This window comes from Coregonus lavaretus, assembly GCF_964263955.1.
Source record: "Coregonus lavaretus genome assembly, chromosome: 20".
Classification (NCBI taxonomy): Eukaryota; Metazoa; Chordata; class Actinopteri; order Salmoniformes; family Salmonidae; genus Coregonus; species Coregonus lavaretus.
The window spans coordinates 40,865,054-40,889,722 of NC_140007.1; the positions used below are offsets into that span (position 1 = coordinate 40,865,054).

The 24,669-nt window shown below is 44.8% G+C and overlaps 1 protein-coding gene across 6 annotated transcripts in view; it reads right to left on the bottom strand.

Annotated features, from left to right (window-relative positions):
* LOC311147726 (sodium channel protein type 8 subunit alpha-like) overlaps positions 1-24,669 on the bottom strand; it is a gene marked incomplete at both ends in the record, with an annotated part of 104,147 nt that overhangs the window by 68,047 nt on the left and 11,431 nt on the right. For all 6 annotated transcript variants that reach the window (XM_084184489.1, XM_084184487.1, XM_084184486.1 and 3 more), the window contains 4 exons: positions 5,706-5,797; positions 7,037-7,165; positions 7,397-7,477; positions 8,300-8,433. In XM_084184489.1, coding sequence (XP_084040615.1) covers positions 5,706-5,797; positions 7,037-7,165; positions 7,397-7,477; positions 8,300-8,433 — 436 coding nt within the window. The remainder of the gene's footprint in view (positions 1-5,705; positions 5,798-7,036; positions 7,166-7,396; positions 7,478-8,299; positions 8,434-24,669) is intronic.

The window sequence follows — 24,669 nt, forward strand, 5'->3', positions numbered from 1 at the left end:
ATCAGAGCTGCAGTAGGCCTATATGCAAATAGCCATTGCCATATATGGATCTGTGCCATTTACTTTGAACTGGACTGTGTTTACAGCATGACCGGTTGTGAGTAGATGCGCTTGTTTTGAGATCAAAGCGAGAGCTGCATGTAGCCACGTGTGCACATTTTGTTCATATCCTTTGCTAGTTAGTGAGTTATTAGCTCAGTTTTAGCTCACTTCTAGTCAACAATGGTTGCTTCCAACAAGAGCACAAAATGTGTGTGTTTCTAGACATCTTTGAAAAGTGAGTCAGGTAAAGAGATGTGCTGTATTTTGAGACTGTCTTGAATAAGCTAAGTAGCCAATAGGCAGAAGGTAGCATAATTTGTCTTGATTCCCTGTAATAATGGTATGGGAATAATAATGAATTTGATTTTGTAAAGTGGTTTCTTGCATCCTTGTATCAGTATATGTTCTTATCTATCCAGTGCAGTTGGGACAGCGGTCAGTTGTGAGTGAATGTATTCATGTCCTCTATGTTTTTAGTGTATGCAACATGATGGACTGACTAGTTTAAATGTGTGTGATGTGAGAATGTATGTGTATGTGATCCTTTTAATGGAAGGTGATGTCAAAGAAACATCCTGGATGGACAATAAAGTTTTATTCTATTCTATTAAACACAACATTTTCAGTCACCTCCTTGTCTGAAGGACAAGTAGATAAACAGGTTTTTTTTTTTTCTTCTAAAAGTCTCATGGAATGTAGGCCTACATTGAACACCACACATTGGCTGCTGCTGTAGCGCCTACTTGGCCACTGTTAAAACTAACTTAAAGCGGGTACAGCCTCAGTGTTCACGGTAAACGTGCACCAGGCTTATCACCGAATTTTCACAATGTTCAAGTTTGCGCTCAGCAGACCTGAAATTTGCTCAGTGTCTAAAAAATATCTAGGGAACATTGGTAGTAGGTGCCAAGTGCACCGGTTTGTGTCAAGAACTGCATCGCTGCTGGGTTTTTCATGCCTAACCGTTTCCCGTGTCTATCAAGAATGGTCCACCACCCAAAGGACATCCAGCCAACTTGGCACAACTGTGGGAATCATTTGAATCAGCATCCCTGTGGAACGCTTTCGACACAAGGGGGGGGGGGGGGGGTGGGGGGGGTGCAACTCAATATTAGGAAGCTGTTCCTAATGTTTGGTATACTCAAACAAGGTAAAATAGTCTACAAAAGGTAAAACTTTGCAGTGGGCTGGAAAGCTGACATTTGATATTTGACATTTCAATAACATAAACATAGAAACTTAAAATGTATATTTAATTAGTTAAAAACAGTACAACTTCAGACAAACTTCAACAACTGAAGACATACAAAACATTTTATAATACAAATATGAACAACAAATAGCCAAGAGCCATCCCCCTCTGTTCAGAGGTTTAGTAATGAGACACTCACTGGCTGTATACAGTTAGTTGATATGTCACTACTGAAACAGGAAGAGAACTATCAGTATCACTGGCTGTATACAGTTAATCAAAGAAAAACATGTAAATAATATATCACTATTGAACCAGGAAGAGACCTATTAGTATCTTTGCTCTACGTTGCCAGTATGGCCAGTGATGGATTACAGCTGAACTAGAGGGGGAGGACTCCAGGAAACAGAACAGTGCGAGGGCAATCCATAAGAAAGGAAGGAAGGAAGGAAGGAAGGAAGGAAGGAAGGAAGGAAGGAAGGAAGGAAGGAAGGAAGCACAGCAGCACAACAAGGGGATATATGATAAGGGGTCAGAGGTACAGGCAGGCAGGGGGTAGAAACCAACGAGGGGATATGATAAGGGGTCAGAGGCACAGGCAGGCAGGGGGTAGAAACCAACGAGGGGATATGATAAGAGGTCAGAGGCACAGGCAGGCAGGTCATTGACATGCAGGTCATTTAAACTCCAAGGCTGAACAGAAACCATTCAATGCCATCGCCACTCTGGGGCCTTTTTCTCTCTTAGGTGTCATTAGGTTAAAGCACAGACTCTTACCCCTTCTTACCCCAGCCCTACTACAGCCATTCTCTAACCCCTTCTTACCCCAACCTTACTACAGCCATTCTCTAACCCCTTCTTACCCAACCCTACTACAGCCATTCTCTAACCCCTTCTTACCCAACCCTACTACAGCCATTCTCTAACCCCTTCTTACCCCAACCCTACTACAGCCATTCTCTAACCCCTTCTTACCCCAACCTTACTACAGCCATTCTCTAACCCCTTCTTACCCAACCCTACTACAGCCATTCTCTAACCCCTTCTTACCCCAACCCTACTACAACCATTCTCTAACCCCTTCTTACCCAACCCTACTACAGCCATTCTCTAACCCCTTCTTACCCCAACCCTACTACAGCCATTCTCTAACCCCTTCTTACCCCAACCCTACTACATCCAGACTCTCACCCCTTCTTGCCCCGAACCCTACAGTCTCACCCATAGCTCTTCACTAAAAAGGAAACATATTATTTTCCCTTCAGGACAGGCATCATCCTCAGGCAGAACTCAGAATGGCTGAAGCAATTGGTCCATAGAATGCAGGAGGATTCCAAACATTTCCAGAAACAGAATGTTTCTCACACACGGAACTGGAAGTGCTGAGGGGCTTCTGTTGTCCCTCTTCAGGTAGAGCAGGCTTGGCTTACACCTCTCCTTCTATAATATGGTCCCAACTTAACTTAGATCTGTAGGATGCTGACTATTGACAGAAGAATGTACCACTAGTGAGGTGTCATGCACCTAATCGATATATCATTGAAATAATGAGAAACAATCTCTTCTATATTTTCAGTGACACTACTGAATTTATTTAATTTTATTGACTATAATCCGGACAGGGTTTACTTAGAATAAATCTGAGAGTAATAAATGTTTCTTTTTGGCACCTCCCTGTGTTGACATCTCATGAGTTTCCCAAGGAAATGTGTCCGTCAAAATGAGAGAAACCCACAGTTTGTCTTTTCTGTGAGAAGAGCAATAACCCAGTGAGTAAAACATGTTGAAGTGACGTCATTACAACCTGAAACAGGTCATCATGATGTCATTTCATCATGATGTCATTTCATCATTATGTTATTTCATCATTATGTCATCATGATGTCATTTCAACCAGTTTTGCCCAGCTTTACCAGCTGGGGCGAAGAACCATAGTTGACCATCCTTCATTGCTTAATTTGAGCAGGATCCGGCACCTCTCAGTTTTGGACTGTTTCATTCCGGAACTTATTTGGCTGGATCCGGTACCTCTACGTGAAATAAAAATCACTGTTTGCAAAGTAAAACTTCGAATAAAAGCGATCAGAGTTAATTCGAGTTGCCTCCTCATTAATTCTCCTGCCCCCTAAAAAAATGTAATGTGAAAACGTAGAGGGCTTATGGTTTCTGCAACATTATAGCCTATGCTTGAAACCAACGCGTGGCCGTTGCTGTGGTGAAAGAGAGAAGCACGCCTGTATCGCTCTCAGAACTAGAATGAGCTTTACTTTCTATGATCTCTCTCCCTCTCTCTGCTAGACATGAGCCTGCAACTCTCATCTCTCCAGCGTTGCACTTCATCATTTATATCCTTATAGAATCAAGGGTGCTGGAGGAGCTGCAGCTGATTAATTGAAATAAATTTGCCAAAGTTATAGAATTACTGTTGTCTGTTCAGAAAGAAATTAAATAATTTAGAATACTACACCAAGAGTAGGCCTACAATTTAGCCACAGATGACCAATAGCTGTGAATTGCCTAGCTTTGGATTGTGTTTATGTAGCTCAATCCCAAAGCATATAGCGCTGCAAAACTGTCAGTGAACAGCATGCAGCCAGGACAAGCCAATTTATCAAATACAATCGCGGGAAAACGCAGGTTGGAAAGCAAATGTCTCCTGCTTAGAAGAGAAGACTCTAATCCTACTGTAGGCTACCAAAATATTTGATCAACTTCCAAATAGGTCTATTGAGCGAACATTGTTTTACAAAGTAAAACAAGAGATAGGCTTTTGGCATGAGTGCATCGGCCATCGCTGGTGAGTCAGTGAAACTGGAACGCTTTTCTAGGACTCAAGACGAGGTCATTTTTATTGATCTCAGATTCTCAGTATCAAAGTAACCTGTTATTTCGATCATTTGTGCAGTATTAAAAAAGATTCTGCTAAAGTCTCCAAGTCATATAAAATGACGTAGAACTGAATGAAATGTGTTTGTAAAAGGTCAAATTCTTCCCAAACCCAAGTTTAAAAAAAATGTGTGCAACTTATGTAAGCGCTATGCTATGCCACAACTCTAATGCTCTATGCCACTTCGCAAACGCCATGATATGCATGCACTGATTTATTATAAAGGTGATTTATTTCTAATTCATTCCAGTACCTCAGAGGCCCCTAGGTCACCCCCCTCTCGCCCCTCACTTTCTGTTCCGGCACCTCCCGATTTACAACTTAAGCACTGCCATCCTTCATATATCATATCATATCCTGTATGTACTGTAGGTGCTGTATGTGCTGACTCAGTTAAAGGTTAGTGGCTCATTCAGTCACCCCATCAGCATTCTAGAACTCTCTAGAATGCCAGCAGAAAATATGTGTTCTATTTTCTGTTCAAGTCGGTCATTGTAACGAAAAGTTAACCATCAAAATGAACAAAACAACAAACGTAAACGGGCAAAACAAACGTTTTCAATGCCATTTGTCATCAGCCAAGCTTTTTAGCAGGCTAACACTGTAATGCAAGTGACTCAAAAGCATCATGCAGTATAAAATACGTCCACAAACTAGGCTTGGCAGTCTTCATCAATAGTGAATAAGTATATTCCGTTGGATGTCACTTAGAGCTATGTCAGTTCCCAACTGGGCGTCAACATACGTTTTTTCCTTTAATTTGCATCCTTTTGTTCGTAATAAATAATGTTAATGGATTTAGTTAATTGTACCCTCTCTTCCAAGCCAATTACCTAGTTATTTTTTGGATATTAATAATTATCTTAATAAAGATATTATAAACATCTTTCGGAAACCTTGCAAGAGCCTGGAGGCTTTTTCCAATGATAAAAGTACTATGGATGAGCTATACTGTAAATGTCTCAACAGTCTTCGTCAAAGTGTACAGTACAGTGAATAAGGAAAGGTTGGTTAATTATAAGCTATTCCTTATGTTCAGCTAAAGAAAAATTAATCCCATATTTAATCAACATATATTTGACTTTGTCTCTGGTTACAATCTATTGATGTGCTATCATACTGGTGTTGTCAGTGTCCCTTTCTTTAGTGGGGCTTCTGCTTCTGCTTCTGCCTATTCATTTTACATTTTAGTCTTTTAGCAGACGCTCTTATCCAGAGCGACTTACAGTTAGTGAGTGCATACATATTTCATACTGGCCCCCCCGTGGGAATCGAACCCACAACCCTGGCGTTGCAAGCGCCAATTAATAGCCATAGCAGAACCACAGCTGCCTTTAGGATGAGACTTCTACTGGGGCAGAAGAGAGAAACTTTGGAGGACCCTGGAGTAGACTGCAAAGCCTATCAAAAATGTATCAGTACCATTTTTGATAAATTTGGAGGAAAAAATAAATTCAACAAATGTTATTATTTCCAAATCTTTTTTTTTGTTGCTTAAAAATGATAATAATAATAATAGTGAGTATAAGAAAATAAAAAGGGTGTGATATAAATATCAGCCTTAGTGTTTAAACTGAATCTCACCTGGTATGACAGAGATAGTTTTCAATGCTCGGAGAACTCTGAATGTTCTCAGCGCAGAGACATTGCCCAGGTCCACAAACTCTGTTATATATCTGTAAACAGGGGAAGGACCACACACAAACAAACACCAATGACAAAACCACACGCGCAAGAGCACCACAACACCACCACCACGAACGCACCCAACCAGGAAGTAACCACGACGCCACTCACAGAGCCTGTCTACGGAGGAAAGGAAAAAGAAAAGAAAAACAGGACCCCCGACACACCGACCCCCGACCCCCATCCTGTCTTACCTGGAATTACAGAAATAGTTTTCAATGCCCTCAACACTCTGAATGTGCGCAGAGCTGAGACATTGCCTAGGTTTACAAACTCTGTTATATACCTGCAGAATCAAATCAAAGTTACAAACTGTTATTGACACACACGATACAAGACAAATGTAGTGGTTCAACAGAAACACTTCTTGAAGTTAAAGACATTCAAGGTCCACTTCGTAAAATGCTGATCTAGTTCTACGGATCATCAAAAACATGGTAGCCTATAGTTAGAGTTAGTTCTAGTTAGTTCTAGTTCTAGTTAGTTTGTCAACATGTAATGTATTACTAACTATACATCTATATCATGTCAAATCCAACATGGTAAGATGAAGCATTGATCAGAATCCTAAGGTCTCCAGCAAATTGAAAGAGAAAAATGGAGAGTGAGAGAGAGAGACAGATAAAGAGAGAGGGAGAGAAAGAGAGGGAGAGAAAGAGAGGGAGAGAACGAGAGGGAGAGAAAGAGAGATGAGAGACAGAGAAAGAGAGAGGGAGAGAAAGAGAAAGAGAGGGAGAGAAAGAGAGGGAGAGAAAGAGAGATGAGAGACAGAGAAAGAGAGAGGGAGAGAAAGAGAGGGAGAGAAAGAGAGGGAGAGAAAGAGATGAGAGAAAGAGAGATGAGAGACAGAGAAAGAGAGAGGGAGAGAAAGAGAGGGAGAGAAAGAGATGAGAGAAAGAGAGATGAGAGACAGAGAAAGAGAGAGGGAGAGAAAGAGAGGGAGAGAAAGAGAGGGAGAGAGAGAGAGGGAGAGAAAGAGAGGGAGAGAGAGAGAGAGGCAGTAAGCAGGAACAGTCAGGAACCCTCTGAAAACACCTGATTGAACTCCCCATCAAAGAAAGAAAGAAAGAAAGAAAGAAAGAAAGAAAGAAAGAAAGAAAGAAAGAAAGAAAGAAAGAAAGGACAATCCTGGACAGTAACAATACCTTTAGACGTATTAATGCTCTATTTATCAATGATCCCACACAATAATATTACTTAATATCTCTTATAAGGATTCTGATACTTACGCCATAGAAATGACCATGAAATCCAGCCAGTTCCAGGGATCCCTTAGGAATGTAAACCCATCTATACAGAATCCTCGAGCGACGATTTTTACAAGACATTCAAACGTATAAATCCCTGTGAATGTGTACCTGGAAACATGGTCAGAATTAGCAATTTATCAAATCCAAGAAGAACAACGTTTTTATCTGTTGAAATTATGTGCTGGTAATACGCTCAGGCTTTTATCGAGGCTAGCAATACACCACTGTTAAAACCAAACTTGTGTAGGTTAAGACATGCATAATAAATGTTTTCTAGTTTATATTATATATTTATATATTATTTACCCGTGTAGATAAATATAATAAACGAATACTTACTCTACTTGCTTGGACCACTCCGGAGGATCACTAAAAGTCATGAATATACAGTTGGTCAAAATAGTACACATAATGATCATGCTGAAAAGAGTAGGGAAATGAATTAAGGAGTCCAGAGATTCAAAGTGAAAAACAAAAAATAAATGTCATCATCCAAAACAGTTAAAGGGATACTTCGGGATTTTGGCAATGAGGCCCTTTATCTACTTCCGTCAGATGAACTTGTGGATACCATTTTTATGTCTCTGTGTAGTTTCGCGAGCCAATGCTAAATAGTGTTAGCGCAATGACTGGAAGTCTACGGGTATCTGGACAAACATAGTACGCTATAATGGTAATAGGGGGCCATTTGGGATACTGCACTATACCTTTCAAGACTAACAAGGGTTTCACCACAGGAAAAAACGATGTGGTTGTGTGAAGAAAACCCCAACGTCAGCGTTTGAGCAACCAGAGCTGCATCTCAATAGTCTGAAGTGGCTTCCTCTCCTCTGTCTTCCTTTCTTCCTCTCCTCTATGCCGAATAACCATTTTAGGTTCTAAAATAGTGTATAAAGGCAATAGGGTGCCATATACAGTCTATACTACCTAAACAGAAGCAGCAGTCATATGAACATTAGCATGCAGCACTAACAGAAGCAGCAGTCATATGAACATTAGCATGCAGCACTAACAGAAGCAGCAGTCATATGAACATTAGCATGCAGCACTAACAGAAGCAGCAGTCATATGAACATTAGCATGCAGCACTAACAGAAGCAGCAGTCATATGAACATTAGCATGCAGCACTAACAGAAGCAGCAGTCATATGAACATTAGCATGCAGCACTAACAGAAGCAGCAGAATCTTCATAAATAATCAAAACGAACAGGAAAGACTTTTGTCTCTCCTGGTAGGACACCATTTGAAAGGATATGAATGTATCAAAATTTTTATAGCTATTCGCCTGAAAATATTAAAAGGACTTATGATGTACAAGGCAGGGTTGGCACTAAAGCGGAAGATTGTCTTCCCTCTATTTAGCACTATGAATGTCTGTGGAGGGAAGAAACACAAAGAGAGAGAGAAAAAGAGAGAAAAGATAAATAAGTTATATATGGACGTAATAATTCAAGGCATGCACACCCAAAATAGCTATAGGTACAGTACATCATCCTCATGTCTCAGCTATGTGTTCACAAAATACAATTTCAGGTAAAACATTGTCAATGACATTATATGCCATAGATATTGGTCAATTACATGCACAGAAAAGTCACAATACTAGTATTCTAATCTACCAAAATACATACCGTATGTTTGAATACATTTCTAATTAAACATATTTCACAAACAACATTTCACAGCTGTAAAAATGTTAGCCATGTAAAGAAATAATCTGTCATTTTTTTGACTCTCCACTTTATCCTATATACAGGGTTTCCTGAACTCGGTCCTTGGGCCCCCATGAGTGCACGTTTAGTTTTTTTGCCCTAGCACTACACAGCTGATTCAAACAACCAACTCATCATCAAGCTTTGATGATTTGAATCACCTATGTAGTACAAGGGCAAAAACCAAAACGTGCACTCAGTGGGGGCCCCAGGACCGAGCTTGGAAAACCTTGCTATATTGGACAGACAATGCCGACATACACTGTATATGCAAACTATATGTTTAAAATACTGTACTACTACTCAACATCCTGAAAATGGTCGCCAAACAATCTCAATGCAGGGCAGGCAGCCTCTAATGTCTGGGTTTTACCCATCAGCCCCTCTCAACCAATCATTGTATTGTTTCCTTCTCTAACAGGAAATGTGCAGTGTATAGAGAAATGTCCTATGCTAATATTTCAGCTGCTGCCCTGCCTGCTGTCGATTGCTGTGGTAGATTTGAAAAGAGTGTAAAGCGTGCAGAGAGACCGATTGAGTAGGAAGGGGATGGCAAACCTCTTTCAGCAATTTGCATGAAACTTTAATGAGACTCTGTGTGCATTTGCAAAGGTGACATGTACCCTTGTGCTTTTAACAAGGCAAGGCTTCCCTGCAGTAAGTCTTGCAGAGCATAGACCGTGGACCAGTGTTTTAGCGCAAAGACAGAGAGATGAACTTGGAGAAGAGTCCCCTAAGCAAGCTGGCCCTGTGGCTCTGTTCACAAACACAAACAGACCCCACAGAGCCCAAGGACAGCAACACAATCAGACCCAACCAAATCATGAGAAAACAAAAAGAGAATTACTTGACACATAGGAAAGAATTAACAAAAAAACAGAGCAAACTAGAATGCTATTTGGCCCTAAACAGAGAGTACACAGTGGCAGAATACCTGACCACTGTGACTGACCCAAACTTAAGGACAGCTTTAACTATGTACAGACTCAGTGAGACTCTTTGAGAAAGGCCGCCATAGGCAGACCTGGCTCTCAAGAGAAGACAGGCTATGTGCACACTGCCCACAAAATGAGGTGGAAACTGAGCTGCACTTCCTGGCAAATGTATGACCATATTAGAGACACATATTTCCCTCAGATTACAGAGATCCACAAAGAATTCAAAAACAAACCCAAGAGGGCACGACAAAGCCTATTCCCCCTCAGGAGACTAAAAAGATTTGGCATGGGTCCTCAGATCCTCAAAAAATTCTACAGCTGCACCATCGAGAGCATCCTGACTGGTTGCATCACCGCCTGGTATGGCAACTGCTTGGCCTCTGACCGCAAGGCACTACAGAGGGTAGTGCGTACGGCCCAGTACATCACTGGGGCAAAGCTCCCTGCCATTCAGGACCTCTATACCAGGCGGTGTCAGAGGAAGGCCCTCAAAATTGTCAAAGACTCCAGCCACCCTAGTCATAGACTGTTCTCTCTGCTACCGCACGGCAAGCGGTACCGGAGTGCCAAGTCTAGGTCCAAAAGACTTCTCAACAGCTTCTACCCCCAAGCCATAAGACTCCTGAACAGCTAATCATGGCTACCCGGACTATTTGCACTGCCCCCCCACCCCATCCTTTTTACGCTGCTGCTACTCTGTTAAGTATTTATGCATAGTCACTTTAACTCTACCCACATGTACATATTACCTCAACTACCTCAACTAGCCGGTGCCCCCGCACATTGACTCTGCAACGGTACCCCCCTGTATATATAGCCTCCCTACTGTCACTTTATTTTACTGTATATATAGCCTCCCTACTGTCACTTTATTTTACTTCTGCTCTTTTTTTCTCAACACTTTTTTTGTTGTTGTTTTATTCTTACTTTTTTTGTTTAAAATAAATGCACTGTTGGTTAAGGGCTGTAAGTAAGCATTTCACTGTAATGTCTGCACCTGTTGTATTCGGCGCATGTGACCAATAAAATGTGATTTGATTTGATTTGATTTTGATAAACTCCCTTATCTACTGGGTGAAAAACCACAGTGTGGCATCACAGCAGCAAGATTTGTGACCTGTTGCCACAAGAAAAGGGCAACCAGTGAAGAACAAACATCATTGTAAATACAACCCATATTTATGTTTATTTATTTTTCCATTTGTACTTTAACTATTTGCACATTGTTTCAACACCGTATTAGATATAATATGACATTTGAAATGTCTTTATTCTGTTGGAACTTCTGAGTGTAATGTTAACTGTTAATATTTATTGTTAATTTCACTTTTGTTTACTATCTACTTCACTTGCTTTGGCAATGTTAACATATGTTTCCCATGCCCTTAAATTGAATTTAATTGAAAAAATGAGAGAGAGAAGCAAGTCAAGAGATATGCATACACTATTCTTGATTAGTCATAATAGCTATGTAGATATGCAGATAATATAATACTGAATGACTACTGAAGAAGGTCTAATTTACTGATAAAAAGGTTTATCGGTCCGTGCGACACATATTTCCCTCAGATTCAGAGATCCACAAAGAATTCGAAAACAAACCCAATTTTGATAAACTCCTTTATCTACTGGGTGAAAAACCACAGTGTGCCATCACAGCAGCAAGATTTGTGACCTGTTGCCACAAGAAAAGGGCAACCAGTGAAGAACAAACACCATTGTAAATACAACCCATATTTATGTTGATTTATTTTCCCATTTGTACTTTAACTATTTGCACATTGTTACAACACTGTACATATGCATAATATGACATTTGAAATGTCTTTATGCTTTTGGAACTTCTGAGTGTAATGTATACTGTTAATATTAATTGTTTATTTCACTTTTGTTTACTATCTACTTCACTTGCTTTGGCAATGTTAACATACGTTTCCCATGCCAATAAAGCCCTTAAATTGAACTTGAATTGAATTGAGAGAGAGAGAGAGAGAGAGAGACAGGGAGACAGACAGAGAGACAGAGAGAGAGAGAGAGAGAGAGAGAGAGAGAGAGAGAGATAGAGAGAGAGAGAGACAGACAGAGAGAGAGAGAGAGAGAGACAGACAGACAGACAGACAGAGAGAGAGAGAGAGAGACAGACAGAGAGACAGAGAGAGAGAGAGAGAGAGAGAGAGAGAGAGACAGAGAGACAGACAGAGAGACACAGAGAGAGAGAGAGAGAGAGAGAGAGAGAGAGAGAGAGAGAGAGAGAGAGAGAGAGAGAGACAGACAGACAGAGAGACTTTTGACTTTATGTCTTTCTTTAATGGTACATCCTCATTTCATTAACCCCCCCCCCCCCCCTAAAATAAATATAAAAAAGTACCAATATCCCCTGTACTGCATACTCACCTTTCCCTCTACCCCACAATACAAAAACAACACCACACATCACAATAACCCAAACCTCACCACTTCTACAACCGTATATACAGACCATCTTTCCTAGCTATACAGACAGCCCCCCCCCCAACACACCATATCTCTTGAAACATCTCCACACTTTTTATCATTTTATAGAACTCAAATTCCACCCTAAGGCGCGCAGAGACCATCCCATTAAATAATAGTAAAGGGTCTGTTATCCCCCCACCTTTGACCCTGTTCCTCCTTGTTATCCAAATAGCTAACTTTGCCTGAGCAAACAGAAAATTCAACAACACACATTTAACCTTTTCCTTATTTGAATACCTGTACCCCATTATAAACATACCAACAGTAAACTCCACCCCCAACCTCTCACACAGACATTCCAACAGAGACATTAAAGGCATTAACCTGGCGCACACAGAAAACACATGAATCACAGTTCCACTCATGACACAGAAAGGACACCCCTGTCCGACTTTCGGTTCAACCCGTGCCAACCAGCTGTTAGTGGCCAGGGCTCCATGTAGAACCCTCCACTGGAGGTCCCCTGACCTCTTTGGTACTGGGAGTTTGTAGAGCCCCCTCCATCTAAAACCCACTATACTCTCCGCCCCACATACACCCTGCCACTGATGTGCCTTCACTCCTGTTAGGCTCCTAATGTTCCTTACCTTAATACAGAGGTTGTAGAGGGCTTTACCTCCCACCCCTTCAAACTCCCCCAGGCTCGGAGTGTTAAAATCTAACAAGTCCTCCAGACCCCCTTGCCAGTCCCCAGTCTCTGCAGTCATGTGCAGTGGCGGAAACATTGCTGGCCCCTCCCCCTTTGGCCGCTCAAACACCCCCTTTAACGGCTCAGACAGAGCCTCCTGGACTTCCCCCAGGAATCTCTCCAGCAGCCTAAGAGATGTTAGTCCTGTTTGTTGTGCTAGGACTTCCGGGGTTTTCCACCCCTCCTCTCCCAGCAGTCGCAGGTCATCCAGCCTTAGTAATCCCGCTGCCATCAGTCGCCTCTTCAGGGTGGCCGACTGAACCGATCTCAAAAGGATGGCTGGGTTGTGGAAGATAGGCTCCTCCCACACCCACAGCCCAGGCTCCACACCCCCTTCTCGTGTGTGCCTTAGTAGCTGCCAGGCCCTCAGCACCGCAGAGTAGAAATCAGAGAGTCCTGCTGTACTCAGCCCCTCCAGCTTCATGAGGAATAGCTGCCGGTCCAACCCTAATCCGCCAGCTCAGCAGAGCGCATGCTGGCTCCCTCCATCCGACATCAGTATGGTACAGCAGTCTCTGCGCCGCCTTTAGTCGGAATGCAGCCACCCTGCTCTCCAGTTCCACCAGGCCCTGTCCTCCTTCATTTACGGACATATCCAACACTGCCGCCCTCAGCCAGTGATGGCCCGACCAGAAACAAATCCACCAGCTTGTGTTGCAGGTCTGCGAGCAGACCGGCGGGGGGGTTGAGGACAGCCAGTTTATGCCACAGGGAAGATGCCACCAGGTTGTTGATTGTCAGCACCCTCCCTCTATATGACACTTGGGACAGGAGCCACCTCCACCTGGCCAGTCTTGACACCACTGCCTGTGACAGCCCCTCCCAGTTCTTCCTGACCCACCTCTCCGAGCCCAGGTACACCCCCAAAATGTTAAGCCCTTCACAACCCCACTGCAACCCCCCTAGAAGCATAGGGGCCCTATCCCCCCATGGCCCACATAACAGAGCTTTGCTCTTGCCCCAGTTTACCTTAGCTGACGAAGCTCCCTCGTACACCTTCAGACTAGTCTCTAGTGTCTGCATATCCTGACCATCACAGAAACGTCATCTGCATACACTGACACTGCTATGCCTGTCCAGCACACTCCCTGCAGTCTCCTTCATAACAGGCCCAAAAAAGGCTCAATGGCTAGTGTATATAACTGCATATACAACATCTTCACATAGGCCAAAAACCTTTCCCCAAACCCAAACATCACATTAAACAGATACTCATCGTACACTCTATCAAAGGCCTTCTCTTGATCTAAAGAGACCAGTCCAAAGTTCACATTAGAACCTCTCGACAAGTCCAACATGTCCCTGATTAAGAACAAGTTGTCCATGATTGAGCGTCCTGGTACACAATATGTCTGGTCCTTGTGTACTATAGAGTCCAGATGGGACTTCAGTCTGTCAGCGAGGACCTTGGCAAATATCTTGTAGTCCGCACAGAGCAATGCCACAGGCCTCCAGTTCTTAAGTTCACACAAGTCCCCTTTTTTGGGCAGGAGAGTCAGAGCCGCCCGACGGCAGCTCATCGGCAACTCTCCTACCCCGACGCACTCACGCAACACGCAAAAGAAGTCCAATCCAATTATTCCCCAGAATTTTTTATAAAACTCCACTGGGAGTCCATCGACCCCCGGTGCACGGCCGGGGGACATATGGGTTAGGGCCTCTGCCAGTTCATGGGACAACAGGGGAATGTCAGTTTCATCCCTTTGTACCAGAGAGAGCTTAGGGAGTTCGGCAAACAAAACCTGAGCACACATAGGATCACACAGTATCACACAGTTCAGCCCTATACAACTCAGTATAAAACTCCACAGTCCGCTCCCGCATCTCCCCCACCACAGAGGTCACCCGCCCATCCGAAAGCCGTAGACAATGCATCCATCTCCTTGAGCATGGAGAACCTAGCTCTTACAAGTTCTCCCTTTGCTTTAACCTGGAAGAAACTGCCCAGGTCCCTACGTAGTTCAGCTAAATTAGCCTGGAGGCCTACATTGCCTTGCCCCACCAGCTCTACCTACTTCTCACTAATACTAAGCTTGAGTTCCCCCAATACTCTCCTAGCCTCTGAGGATGAGAGAGCTGTATACTGTTGGCAGAAAAGCCGAATTTGGACTTTTCCCACATCTCACCATTGACTCAGAGACTTATACTCCTCTCTTCGCTTCCCCCACCTTTCCCAAAAAAAGTCTGGAAACCTGAGCAAAAAGTGGCATCTTGTAAGAGCTTTACATGAAACTTCCAATAGGATGCCTGCCGAGGCCCTGGTGAAATAGACAGCCGAGCCATGGTTATGTGGTGATCCGAAAAACCCACTGGGAGAATGGTAGCGCCCAACAGCCTATTGCTCTGATTCCTAGACATGTACAATCGATCAAGCCTGGCTGCACTCACCCTAGCCCCAAAGACCTTCACCCATGTATATTGTCTTGTGTTGGCATGTCTAGTTCTCCAAACATCCACTAGGTCGAACTGATTATTGATGTCCCTTAACACCCCCACTGAGCCTGAATGAGGCTCCTCCCCATTTCTGTCTTTCGTAAAATCCATTGTACAGTTCCAGTCCCCGCAGACCACCAGCATCTCCTCAGGCGATACCTGTGAGAGTTCCTGTCTAAGACACCCAAATAGAAGCCCCCTCTCTCTCCCTGTGTTAGGCGCATACACATTTATAAAGACAAAACCCCTGTTGTTAATTTCTGCTTTTACTACAAGCAGTCTACCACTACACACCTCTTTTGAGGAGCACATTTTTACAGACAGACCCGGTACAAAAAGGATTGCCACCCCTGCACTAACATTTGTCCCATGGCTCAGCACACTTGCCCCTTTCCACCAGAGCCCCCAATCAACTTCATTCACCACATCGCTATGCATCTCCTGCAGAAACAACACCTGTGCTTTTTTTTGTTTTACATATTCACCCAACACACTCCTCTTTCCCGCATCTCTGGCACCATTAATATTAAGTGAGCCTACCCAAAGAGTCTCCATAAGAAGTGGGAGAAAAGCCAGCAAAGAAAGAGACCAATAGCAAAGCTCAAAAAGCCCCAGTGCCAGAAAGAAAACTTTCATCTAAACAGTGTCTGAAGGTAGACCTTTACGCACGGTTGTGACCCACTTCCTCAACCTAAACCGTTTCCTAGGTGAGAGGACACCATGCCCCTCATTTTCCATAGCATGTTGTACTGATCTTACAAACTTTCCCAGATCGCAAAAAAAAGCCTCAATATTTACTTGTTTCCCCTTAGTCTCATTCAGGAACCTTGACAGTTCCCTCACCGTGTACTTTGACCCCTCTGACTGACTGGCTATCAGCTCTGGACCCATTAAGGAGGAGTCTGAAAATAAATCCTCCTCATCGTCTTCTTCTTTAGACTCACCTCCATCTCCCATCCTAACCACCTGCCCTTCCTCTTTAGTCGGGGCCTTCCTCCCAGCACCAGACAAAGGTTCCTTGGTGCCTTTGACCACACCAGCCTCTCCCCTCCCACCTCCTTTCTTCTCCCCCTTTTTCCTCTTCCGCATGACACCCTCCTCCACACCCCCTAGTCGCTTCCCCTTCCCCACTATAATCTCCTCATCCACTAGCATAACCTGACTAGGCCCAGCCTCAGCTACACCACCATCTATAGCATGACTAGATCCAGCCTCATCTACACCACCATCCATGACATGACTAGATCCAGTCTCATCTACACCACCATCCATAACATGACTAGACCCAGCCTCACCTACACCACCATCTGTAGCATGACTAGACCCAGCCTCATCTACCCCACCATCTATAGCATGACTAGACCCAGCCTCACCTACACTACCATCTGTAGCATGACTAGACCCAGCCTCATCTACCCCACCATCTATAGCATGACTAGACCCAGACATAGCTACACTACCATCTGTAGCATGACTAGACCCAGCCTCATCTACCCCACCATCTGTAGCATGACTAGACCCAGCCTCATCTACCCCACCATCTGTAGCATGACTAGACCCAGCCTCATCTACTCCACCATCTGTAGCATGACTAGACCCAGCCTCATCTATAATAATAATAATAATAATATGCCATTTAGCAGACGCTTTTATCCAAAGCGACTTACAGTCATGCGTGCATACATTTTTGTGTATGGGTGGTCCCGGGGATTGAACCCACTACCTTGGCGTTACAAGCGCCGTGCTCTACCAGCTGAGCTACAGAGGATCTACCCCACCATCTGTAGCATGACTAGACCCAGCCTCACCTACCCCACCATCTGTAGCATGACTTGGCCCAGCCTCATCTACCCCACCATCTATAGCATGACTAGACCCAGCCTCTGCTGCCTGCGTCTCATGGCCCCTTTCACGTTGACCTCGATTTCCCCCACTGGTCCTTCTACCCTCACCTTGTCTACAGCCTTTATGAGGGCACGCAAAGCTCTTATGCCCCAAATCCCCACACTCAAAGCAACGTAGACTATCTGTGCTGGCAAAACCTGCGTAGAGCCCCTCCCCATGCCTCACTTTAAAATGCACATTTAACTGTTGCTCATTGTTATTCAGAAACATGAACACCTGCCTCCGGAACGAAACAACATGCTTGACGGCATCTGCCTGAAAACCTACCGACAGTACACGAAAACCACTAGCAAACTGACCAAAACGACTCAACTCGTTCCTGATTTGATCATCCGTAATAAACGGAGGCAAATTTGCAACTACCACCCTAGTCGAAGGGGTAGAAAGAGGAGAAATTGCCACCAACACACCCCTTACAAATATTCCACTAGAAATGAGCCTACCCACCAAATTTGCTATTTTCATGAACACAACCACAGTTTTGTTCATTCTGGAAGCGGAATGTATAAATTCAGCTCCTTCCTGTTCACCGACCGCGAGCAGAACCTCCTCCACCTTAATTCCATTATCGGGAACACACCTGAATCCATGCCGTAACGACAGCGTCTCCTCCGCACTAGGCTGTGAAGCCATCGCTCACACCACACCGTTCAAAACCCCAGGAAACTAAACCTCTGTCCTCTTCCTCCCTAACTTTGAAAATAAAACACACAGTGGGTACCACTAAAACAAACAGCACATTAACCCTCCACCATAGAAAATTAAAATTGAAAGAAAAGACCAAGGCAAGAATCGAAAAATAAGTTAGGACAGAGCCCTGAGAGAGAGAAAGAGAGAGAGAGAGAGAGAGAGAGAGAGAGAGAGAGAGAGAGAGAGAGAGAGAGAGAGAGAGAGAGAGAGAGAGAGAGAGAGAGAGAGAGAGAGAGAGAGAGAGAGAGAGAGAGAGAGAGAGAGAGAGAGAGAGAGAGAGAGAGAGAGAGAGAGAGAGAGAGAGAGAGAGAGACAGAGAGAGAGAGAAAGAGAGAGAGACAGAGAGAGAGACAGAGAGAGAGACAGAGAGAAAGAGAGAGAGAGAGAGAGAAAGAGAGAGAAAGAGAGAGAAAGAGAGAGAGAGAGAGTTTCCCATGCCAATAAAGCCCTTAAATTGAAATTGAAATTGAATTGAGAGAGAGAGAGAGAGAGAGAGAGAGAGAGAGAGAGAGAGAGAGAGAGAGAGAGAGAGAGAGAGAAAGTGGAGGAGGAACCATATAATAATCATAATCATAATAATAACTTTATTTGTATAGCGCTTTTCAGTACAAGTTACAAAGTGCTTCACATCATAAAATAATAAAATAAACAAAGAAACAAAGACAGGAGAAAGGAGAATGAAAAAAGATAGCTAATTAAAATCATACATTAAAAGCATATTTTGTGAGAGTTCAGTGACCGGCCGGAGGAAGACAACACAACAGAACCCTCCTCAGGAGATATGTACTCAGTGTAAAGCCAATTAGTGCACAGCTGGGCCCACTAATTGCTTTGTGTCTCCCTCTATAAAGGTGTGCCAGGAGATGAGCTTGGGGCTGGGAGCATACACAGGGACCTGTGAGGATGTCGTACTCGCCTACCTCAGAGAAAGCGGCTTCTTCTGATGCACCTTGGCTCTTGGTTAAGCAAGGCAGGCTATAGGTAGAGAGAATCGTTCCCCCTGTAAATGTTATGTGTAGACAGTAGTCTAAAGACGGGTGAAGCCTTTTGTTGTTTTGTTTTCCCTGTTTGGCCGAAATGTTAGAAACCCTGGTCATAGACAAGTGTTTGAGGGAATTACCCATCACCATGCAGAGAATAGTAGGTCAGGCTAATCCAGTTACAGTTGACCACCTAATCCAGTGCATCAAGTTATCCTTGTCTACTAAAAGCCTTGCTGCCGTTAGCAGGGGCGAGAAGACCACTACAGTGGTACGCCCCATGGCTAGCAGGAGGGTCGACAGGGCCAGCACCCAGCCCCATAGGCAAGACTTTTAGTAAGGCCACGCCTCATGGCCCTATACAGTGTTTGTAGTGCAACACATATGGTCATATGGCTAGGCACTGCCCCAGTGTAGACGTCCCTATGCCCACTGAATCCCCCCCCCCCCCCCCCCGTGACCGGATGGAATGACCCGCGCCACAGGTATGTTGGCATGCGGAGCTGGCCCCAGCTTTGGGTGCGCGTAAGAGGAACGGACTGGGAGGCCTTCCTAGATTCGGGAAGCATGGTGTCTCTGGTAAGGGAGGAGATCCTGTCCAACGCACCCCGTCTCGAGACGGAAACAGCGGTAGCCTGCATCCACGGTGACACCAAACGCTACCCCTCAGCCCGAGTCAGCTTCCATACCCCTGCCGGGAAGACCACCCTGATCATCGGGGTTGTTCCCCAAATGAAGTTACTGGTGCTACTGGGGAGGGACTGCCCCCTGATAGAGCTTCTGTGGAGGAAGGCGGGGCGGGGGAGTGGCCCCGATAGAGCACGGAGACCGAACAACCCTAATCGCCAAGCACTGGCGCACTCAGAGCCCACTCAATGGCGCACACCACATGGGAAGGGACGGGATGCAGCTAAGGAGGCGTGGCAGGGCAACCGGGATTCCTCGTCAGGCCAGGGGGGAGAAGGAGAATCCCCAAATGAACGACTGAGGCACTTGTTCCAGAAGACCACGGAGGAGGACACCTGGAGGGGGTTCGAGAGCGACCCGGCGGGAGCCGGATCTAACCAGACCCCCGTCCTGAGTCCAGTTGATGAGCTCCAGAGGGAGCAGTTACACCAGGTGTTTCAGGAGTCAACGAGAGAAAGAGCACCTGGAGGGGGTTTGGCACGGAATCATCCGACCCCGACCAGGAGTGCCCCCTCCCTCGCCCCAACACGCACGACTTCACCCTGTCGGAAGAGCTAATGGGCCAATTCGGGAACCGCCAAACACCGGGAACCCAACCTTCGCCAGGCTATGCGGAAGGTGAAGAGGATAGATGGGAGGAGTATCGGCTCGGGAGTTAACCACTCCTTATTATGCCATCAAGCGGGGTCTCTTGTACTGGGTGGCCAAACGTAGAGGGGTAGAACAGGAACTGTTAATGGTGCCCCGTTCATACAGAGAGGTTGTATTACACATGGCCCATACACATGTACTAGTGGGCCATCTCGCCAGGGAGAAGACCACCGAACGGTTGCTGGGGTGTTTCTATTGGCCGAGGATTACCCAAGATGTCGCTAAGTATTGCAAATCTTGTGACACCTGCCAATGCACTGCTCCCAAGCGAACATACTGTAACCCTCTTATCCCTCTCCCAATTATAGAGACCCCATTTGAGTGCATAGCCTTGGACCTGGCGGGACCCCTGCCGCGTTTGGTGCGCGGAAATGAGAACATCTTGGTGGTGGTGGACTATGCAACGACGTTCCCAGCGGCTATTCCCCTGAGGTCGATGGCAACCAAAGCCATAGCGAAATAACTGTATCTCATGTTCTCCCGAGTGGGACTCCCGGCCACCATCCTGACCGACCAGGGCACGCCATTCATGTCCAGACTGATGAAGGACCTTTGTCAGTTATACCGGGTCAAACAAATAAGGACCAGTGTGTAAATTTGTTTGTGAGCATTTCTCCTTTGCCAAGATAATCCATCCACCTGACAGGTGTGGCATATCAAGAAGCTGATTAAACAGCAGGATCATTACACAGGTGCACCTTGTGCTGGGGACAATAACAGGCCACTCTAAAATGTGCAGTTTTGTAACACAACACAATGCCACAGATCTCTCAAGTTTTGAGGGAGCATGCAATTGGCATTCTGACTGCAGGAATGTCCACCAGAGCTTTTGCCAGATAATTGGATGTTAATTTCTCTACCATAAGCCGCCTCCAAAGTCGTTGTAGAGAATTTGGCAGTACGTCAAACCGGCCTCACAACCGCAGACCACCTGTATGGTGTCATGTGGGCGAGCAGTTTGCTGATGTCAACGTTGTGAACAGAGTGCCCCATGGTGGCGGTGGGGTTATATTATGGGCAGGCATAAGCTATGGACAACTAACACAATTGCATTTTATTAATGGCAATTTGAATGCACAGCGATACCGTGACGAGATCCTGAGGCCCATTGTCGTGCCAGTCATCCGCCGCCATCACCTCATGTTTCAGCATGACAATCCACAGCCCCATGTCGCAAGGATCTGTACACAATTCCTGGAAGCTGAAAATGTCCTTGTTCTTCCATGGCTGGCATACTCACCAGACATGTCAAACCCCCCTTGAGCATGTTTGGGATGCTCTGGATCGACGTGTACGACAGCGCGTTCCAGTTCCCGCCAATATCCAGCAACTTCGCACAGCCATTGACGAGGAGTGGGACAACATTCCACAGGCCACAATCAACAGCCTGATAAACTCTATGCGAAGAAGATGTGTTGCGCTGCATGAGGCAAATAGTGGTCACACCAGATACTGACTGGTTTTCTGATCCACACCCCTACTTTTTTAAAGGTATCTGTGACCAACAGATGCATATCTGTATTCCCAGTCATGTGAAATCCATAGATTAGAGCCTAATGAATTTATTTAAATTGACTTATTTCCTTATATGAACTGTAACTCAGTAAAATCTTTGAAATTATTGCATAATGCATTTATATTTTTGTTCAGTATAGAAGAAAACAAGTCATAGAACAAGCCTAGCTTTAAACGAGATTAAGACATATTTTCAAATCTATTCTAAAAGTGACTGGTTGCCCGTTTAGAGAAGCTAAAATAGGTGTGGTATGGTTACATTTTCTGATGCCTGTTAAGCTGCGCTGCAGAATTTTGAACTAACTGTAGAGGATGGAGTCATTTCTGACTGAGACAGGTGTACAAAGAGTTACAGTAATCTAGGTGTGAGGACATACAGTAAAAACTTTCTCCAGATCAGAGACTGAAATAAAATACATTGCTTTAGCTATATTTCTTAGATGATAAAAGCAGGACTGGATGACCTTTAGATGCAGCTCGAGGTTTAGGTCAGGGTCAAAGGTTTCTGACCGTAGGCTTTACATTGGTGGACAAATTACCAAGGTTATTTACAATCTGGGTTCTAGCAAGGTGCGGGCCAAATAAAACAACCTCTGGTTTATTATCATTGAGCTGGAGAAAATAGTCAGACATCCAACATTTGATGTCAGCAAGACATTTGTGAAGGGCAGCTACGCTAGCTTGGTCACTGGGTCTGATTGGTAAATAAAGCTATGATTGCGGATGATGTCACCAAGGGGAAGCTGGTACAGAGAAAAAGGGATGGGGCCCAGATTTGACCCTTGAGGGACACCATAGAGAATAGGTGCTGGGGACGATATTGAACCACCCATGCTCACTGAGAAACGTCTGCCACATACAGTAGATATGACCTGAACCAGTCGAGGGCAACGCCGGAGATTCCCACCCACCTCTTCAGCCGGTCAACAAGGATGTTATTATCAATAGTATCAAACATAACTAGAATAGAGCATACACAGGAAGCCAACAGAAGGTCATTACTGACTTTCAATAAAGCAGTTTCCGTACTGTGAAGTGAGCATAAGTAGGTTATAAGTTGTTCATTCTCAAAACCACCAATTGCTTGAAAACAACTTGAAGATCTTGGATAAAAGGTTTAGAGATAGGTATATAATTACTCAGGGAGGAGGGGTCTAGATTGGGGTTTTTAAAGAGAGGTTGGAACACCAAAGTTTTAAAATACGCTGGAAAGGAGCCAGAGGTCAGGGAGCTGTTTACAATAGACAGAATGTTGGGGCCAACAGTAGGCCTAACCTGTTTTAGTATTCTAGTAGGGATCATGTCCAAGGGGCGAGGAGGAGGAGGTCTTCATGAGATCTAAAGTATCAAGGAGCAAAAGGAAGCAGTAGACAGTCTCAGAATAGTTGCCTCAAGGGAGGGGGGGGGGGAAGCATGAACAACCGCCCCAGACCATTATTCCTCCTCCACCAAACTCTACAGTTGGCACTATACATTGGGGAAGGTAACGTTCTCCTGGCATCCGCCAAACCCAGATTCGTCAGTCGGACTGCGCGTTTCCACTGCTACAGAGTCCAATGGTTTCGAGCTTTACACCACTCCAGCCGACGTTTGGCATTGCACATGGTGATTTTAGGCTTGGAAACCCATTTCGTTACGCTCCCGACAAACAGTTATTGTGCAGACGTTGCTTCCAGAGGCAGTTTGGAACTCGGTAGTGAGTTTTGCAACCGAGGACAGATGATTTTTACATGCTATGCACTTCAGCACTCTGCGGTCCTGTTCTGTGAGCTTGTGTGGCCTACCACTTCGCGGCTGAGCCGTTGTTCCTCCTAGACGTTTCAACTTCACAATAACAGCACTTACAGTTGATCGGGGCAGCTCTAGCAGGGCAGAAATTTGACGAACTGACTTGTTGGAAACGTGGCATCCTATGACGGTGCCACGTTGAAAGTCATTGAGCTCTTCAGTACGGGCCATTCTACTGCCAATGTTTGTCTATGGAGATTGCATGGCTGTGTGCTCGATTTTATACACCTGTCAGCAACTTGTGTGGCTGAAATAGCCGAATCCACTAATTTGAAGGGGTCCACATACCCTTGGCCTTGTAGTGTATGTTGGAAGCTTGTGGAGCAGAGCTTTGTAAACAAGAAGGGAATAATGAAGTGATCTACAGGACTTTAGTGAGGTCCAGCTGACCTCCTGATAGTGATGAGTATTAAAACTGTCACCTGTAATCAAGCTATGGTAGACGGCATCCAATGGTTTAAGAGTAGTGGCTGCTGCATTCTGGTAAATGGTGTCACCATAGTCAAGAACTGGCAGGAAAGTTGACTGTACAATCTACTTTCTGCCAATGTTCCCTCTAAGCTGCGTGCGTCCCGAGACTGCAGCGCAGCTCCCCGGGACTTGCAGAAATATTAGACTACACAGAGAAGCACGAGATTGAACTTCACTCAACTTTCTAGAGCAGTGGTCACCAACCGGTCGATCACGATGGCATTCCTAGTTGATCGGCAAACATTTCTGTACAAAAAACAACGATAAAGCCTTGTGTTCTTATTTTGTTTATTCGTCTTGGGCTGTTGGCGGTAGATGCACCCGATTAAGCTGCCCTGCGCCAGGTAGGCGAACTGTTGCCATTTTGAAACATTTAATGTGTCATAGATGACCCTGCTGGTCATCTATGAACATTTGAACATCTTGGAGAAAGATCTGGCCTTAATGGCCATGTACTGTTATAATCTTCACCTGGCACAGCCAGAAGGGGACTGGCCATCCCTCAGAGCCTGGTTCCTCTCTAGGTTTCTTCCTAGGTTTCTGCCTTTCTAGGGAGTTTTTCCTAGCCACCGTGCTTCTACATCTGCATTGCTTGCTGTTTGGGGTTTTAGGCTGGGTTTCTGTATAGCACTTTGTGAAATCTGCTGATGTAAAAA